This window comes from Octopus bimaculoides, chromosome 14 (assembly GCF_001194135.2).
Source record: "Octopus bimaculoides isolate UCB-OBI-ISO-001 chromosome 14, ASM119413v2, whole genome shotgun sequence".
Lineage (NCBI taxonomy): Eukaryota > Metazoa > Mollusca > Cephalopoda > Octopoda > Octopodidae > Octopus > Octopus bimaculoides.
Genome location: NC_068994.1, coordinates 33,787,806 through 33,793,410, shown reverse-complemented (window position 1 = coordinate 33,793,410; position 5,605 = coordinate 33,787,806). Strand labels below are relative to the sequence as shown.

At 37.2% G+C, this 5,605-nt stretch overlaps 1 protein-coding gene across 4 annotated transcripts in view; it reads left to right on the top strand.

The window, feature by feature from the left end:
* LOC106875086 (protocadherin-17) overlaps positions 1–5,605 on the top strand; it is a 424,117-nt gene that overhangs the window by 378,949 nt on the left and 39,563 nt on the right. For 2 of the 4 annotated variants that reach the window (XM_052973129.1, XM_014923060.2), the window contains exon 3: positions 2,625–2,727. The exons of the other annotated variants lie outside the window; for them this stretch is intronic. In XM_052973129.1, the coding sequence (XP_052829089.1) occupies positions 2,625–2,690 (66 nt within the window). In that variant the 3' untranslated portion in view covers positions 2,691–2,727. The remainder of the gene's footprint in view (positions 1–2,624; positions 2,728–5,605) is intronic. 4 annotated transcript variants of the gene reach the window in all.

Sequence of the window (5,605 nt, the reverse complement as noted above, 5' to 3'; positions counted from 1 at the left end):
ATAGAGAGAGAGAATGAAAAGGAATAAATAAGAAAGAAAGAGAGGGTGAAAGAAAGAAAGAAAGAAAGAAAGAAAGAAAGAAAGAAAGTGGAAGGTAAGAGTGAGTGATAAAAATAGTGAACTAGAAAGTGAGAGTGAATGAGAGCGGAAGAGAGAGACATTAACAGAGAATAAAAGGGTGAGGAACAAAAATAAAGGAAGGATGAAAATGAGTGAGAAAGAGAGAGTGAAAGAAAGAAAAAGAAAGGGAGACCATGAGTGTTTAAGAAAGGGAGAGAAAGCTCAGCCTCAGTATTTGGCTTTTGCTTTATCAGAAAGGTAAAGTTGTCCTCGGTGGGATGTGAACTCAAAATGCTGAGAGGTGGAACAGCTATATTAAGTCATTCTGTCCGTCGCTCCAAATGTTCTTCCCATTCTCCGCCATGTCTTTTATGTAGTAAACGATGCTAAATCACGTTCAATATAGGCTTTAAACTGAAGATGTTGCTAGATATAATTTTAGGAAATTAGAACATCTAGACGGTTGTCTTCTGCTAATTAGCAGAGGATAAATATCAACAGGAGATATAATGGATTTGAAAGACTTCCAAAGACATCTAAGCCATATCATTATAATATCTGATAAGATGATTTCCAAAAATTTATCGGTCGTTTATGCCTGATGAGGCTGCGATGAACGAAGTGTGTGTGTGTGTGTGTGTGTGTGTGTGTGTGTGCGCGCGCGTGCGTGTGTGTGTGTGTGTGTGTGTGCACGTATATATTCATGCATGAATATATATATATATTCGTGCAAACTACATAAACACATACATGCATCTATTTATATAGTGTGCACGAATGTAATTCCGTACGTATGTATGTATGTATGTATGTATGTATGTATGTATGTATCTGTCTATCTATCTATTTATCTATATATTTACGCGCGTGCGTACGTATGTATTCAATTAAACATGCGTGTGGTCTTCGCTCATTTTGAATGTATGAGTGTATGTATACGCATAACTATGAATGCTTGGATATATATACATATATATGTGTAGGAATGTCTCTGGTCGTCGTTCAATTTCCTGTGCTTCCATTAAATCTAAGGAGAACAAAACACTTATTAAACATCCAAATACATTCTTTGAAAGCTACCGAGAATATTCTAGGCTATGTACTCACCATTAGATCTGCGACCGTGCGTTGAAACTAAAACAGTTCAGTGTAGAAGACATACATCAGCCATTCAAAAATCATTCAAAGACTGCTAGCATCACTTAAACCAGGGGTTTTCAAACTGTGGTCCGCGGACCACAGGGTCCGCAGGGACAAGACAGGGGTCCGTGGACAGCAAATACTTTTTATGGGCAATTTGATTTTATACCTGTTTTTTAATCGAAATCTTTTAATTGACAATAAACCTATTTGTTAAATACTGTTAGATAAATAAATGTAAAAATATGTTATTTTAAGCAAATATTTATGTATAAATTTCATAAGTGTTTATAAGGGGGTCCCTACGGTAAAGCCTGAAATATAAAGGGGTCCGCAAGTCAAAAAGCTTGAAAACCCCTGACTTAGTTATTATTTGGTGTCAAAATTTTCGTCTCCCCAACTGCGACCTGGTAACTGACACGGGTCCTCTGCAACCGTGTTGATGACCAGATTGCAAATGTTTTTATGTATGTAAGCAAGTATGTAAATGTCTTTATATTTGAATATGTGTATTTATATATTTATGCGCATGTATGTGTCGATATATATAAATCTGTATGAAAGTGTATATGTTCACTTGCTCTTTTACTTATTTCAGTCATTTGACTGCGGCCATGCTGGAGCACCGCCTTGTATGCACACACGTTTATGTATGTATTTATGTATATATGTGTGTATACATACGTGTATGTGAGTGCATATGTGTGTCTGTGTACCCGCGCACGTAGGCGTGTGCTTGCGTGTATGTGTGTGTGCTTACATGTATTTGTGTGTGTGTGTGTGTACAATAGCCATTGCGAAGAAATCCAACTTGGACAGAGATAGAGGACATGGATTATCATCATCTTCATCATCATCATCATCATCATCATCATCATCATCATTATTATTATTATTATTATTATTATTATTATTATTATTATTTCCATTATTATGGCTATTATTTCTGTCTAATTTAGGCTTAAAGTGATGCAATTTCTTTTTTCTCAGCTGATTGTCATTTAAAATCTCGCTAAAAGCAACTGAAGCAAAACTAAATTAAAATAGCCACCTATGTATCATGCTTAATGCATATACACCTGTTGTTAGGCAAGTTACTGCTGTATCCATCCGTCTACAGGACATGTTATCTTAGGACAGATACCACAGTAACTAGCCTACCAACGTTGTATACACTTTAAATAATACATAAACGGCTACTGTTATTTAAATTTGTGGTGTTTGATTTCATATTTCCTAGATTAAATCACATTGTGAACGATGAGTGAAGTTGTGGGGTACTTTCTAATTTAACAACCTAGGTTTTTTTTTTTACATGACGTTGGGTAATTTAGATGAATATTCCATCCAGACGTGATAAAACCTGGTGAAACAATCATTTTTTTCTCTCTTTTTTTTTTTATCATTTTTTTTTATATCACTAGAGGCAAGAAGGATGGCATATACAAGATGGCGGCAGTGGATATTCAGTGGTGAATTATATTCGATAGTATGACGTGGCGGCATTTAGGGAAAAAAATATCAGAGGTTGGTGGCATGAATACTGATTATAATCTTTGGGTCTCCTTCATGGGTGGTGCGTTTAAGAAGTTCGATTCACAATTCGCAACTATTGGCTTCGTGCTTCAATCGTAGATACACAGCATCTTGAGCAAGTATCTTCCACCATAGCCTTGGGTTGACCAATGTCTTGTTAGTGGAATTAGGTTGAAGGAAACATTCCCGAAGCCAATTGTGCACACACTCACATACACGCACACACACACACACACACATATTTATTTATTTAACTGGGTATATATGAATATGTATATATATGTATATGTATATATATTCACATATATATGTATACATATATGCATATATACATGTGTCTGTGTAAGTATGTGAATATGCCTGTATTTGTATTTGTATACACTGTTGTAAAAGTATTTGTAACTCATAGTAATCACGTATATTCGATCTGTAAGTATGGATATAAATTTGCACCAGACTACATACAAAGAACATCGAAATACTTGAGTAAAACAGTACATGACGGTACTCCAGCATGGCCGCAATCAGGTGTGTAAAAGCAATTATTATAAATAAATGTTTTGATATTAGGATATTTCTAAGGCGGCGAGCTGACAGAAACATTAGCATGCCGGGCGAAATGCTTAGCAGTATTTCGTCTGAGTTCAAATTCCGGTAAGGTCGACTTTGCCTTTCATCCTTTCGAGGTCGATAAATTAAGTACCAGTTGCGTACTGAGGTCGATTTAATCGACTGGCTTCCTCCCCCAAAATTTCGGGCCTTGTGCCTAGAGTAGAAAAGGATATTAGGATATATCTAAGGCGGCGAGCTGGTGGAAACGTTAGCACACCGGGCAAAATGCTTAGCGGCATTTCGTCTGCCACTACGTTCTGAGTGCAAATTCCGCCGAGGTCGACTTTGCCTTTCATCTTTTCGGGGTCGATAAATTAAGTACCAGTTGCGTACTGGGGTCGATCTAATTGACTATCTAATTGACTATAATCGACTAAATCCGTTTGTCTGTCCCTGTTTGTCCCCTCTGTGTGTAGCCCCTTGTGGATAGTAAAGAAATAAGAAACGTTAGCGCGCTGGGCGAAATGCTTAACGGTATTTCGTCTGCCGTTATGTTCTGAATTCAAATTCCGCTGAGGATGATTTTGCCTTTCATTCTTTCGAGGTCGATAAATTAAGTTCCAGTTGCGTACTGGGGTCGATCTAAAATTTCGGTCCTTGTGCCGAAAGTAGAAAAAGATATTAGGATATTTCTGTTGATGTTTCTCGAGACAAATGTCCGTGAAGTACAGATTTCTTTCATGTACAGAGTTTAAAGATATTGATATTATTTGTCATAATAATGGTTACAGTTCTATTCAGTAACACAAAAAGGAATATGCAGATTATTACCATTATATATGTATATTTCTTTTTCATTTTTTTCTTTACTTCTTTCAGTCATTTGCCTGCCGCCATGCTGGACCTCAGGTCTTAGTCTTTGCAAGCCTAGTACTTATTCTATCGGTCTTTTTGCCGAACCGCTATATCACGGAGACGTAAACAAACCAACATCGGTTGTCAAGCAATGGTAGGGGAACAAACATACACATGCGCCCCCACCTACACACATATGTATACGATGGGCCTCTTTCAGTTTCCGTCGACCAAATCCACTCACAAGGGTTTGGCCGGGCCGAAGCTATAGTAGGAGACAGTTGCCCAAGGTGCCACGCAGTGGGACTGAACCTCCGGAATCATATTGTTAAGAAGCAAGCTTCTTACCGCACAGCCACATCTGCGACAATATACATACATACATTATATATATATATATATATATATATATACATGTATATAAGCGACCCTTAAACGGTGAAGATAACACCAGTGTACAGAAAAAAAGCGGCAAAAACGTTTAATATTTTCTCAGACAAGCAAACATATCCATATTCCTTCAATGGGTTATCTTTAAATTACATACCTATTATTGTTGCTGTGGCTGTTGTTGTTGCTGTTATTGTTCTTGTCTTTGTTATCTTTGTTGCTGATGATGTTGCTGTTAACGGTGTTGCTGTTGTGTGGTTGCAATGTGTTTCCCATAATATGTCACTTTATTTCACGTAGCTACAATGTACGCATTTTACGTAAATGGGGGTTAACTTTGCGACGAACTAGCGTTCCGTCCAGGGCGAAGTTTGGACTGAGTCGCTTAAACGATTTGTACCATGTTAAATGTAAAAGAACCCCACAGTATGACCTGATTTCATCAGAGCGAATGCTTACATATTGGTGGTAAACAAGGGACTAACTTAGATGGATGAGGACCGTATATATAAATTGATAACATCAGTTGATATCCGAATTCTAAAAATCCCTAACGAGGAAACTTACATCCTCATTTTTGACAATATATATAAGATATGAGCTTCAGGCAATCCATTGAAGATATAAAACACAACTTTCAGGAACAATGCTTGATTGGAGCAGAAGGTTGTGAATTTTTCCCGTATCGATGTACGATAAGCTGAAAGAAGTTAGTTTTATAGTTCACGGTTAGCAACAGAGGTTGTTGTATATGCGAATAAACATCCCAAAATTAGAGAAAGGAGTAGATAAAATCCAGGCGGCACTTCGTTTGGATAATTTATTCTTTCGAGGCGAGGCACCGTTAGCCATGAGACATATGTAACCTGGGTTTTATCTATTCCATTCCCTCACTTTTGGACATACACACACACACACACACACACACGCATACACACACACACATACACACACACACACACACATATGTACGTATGTACGTATATAACCATGTACATATGTATATATAAATGTATACATATCCTTTACGCTGCGGCCATGCTGTGGAGTATATATATATATATATATATAT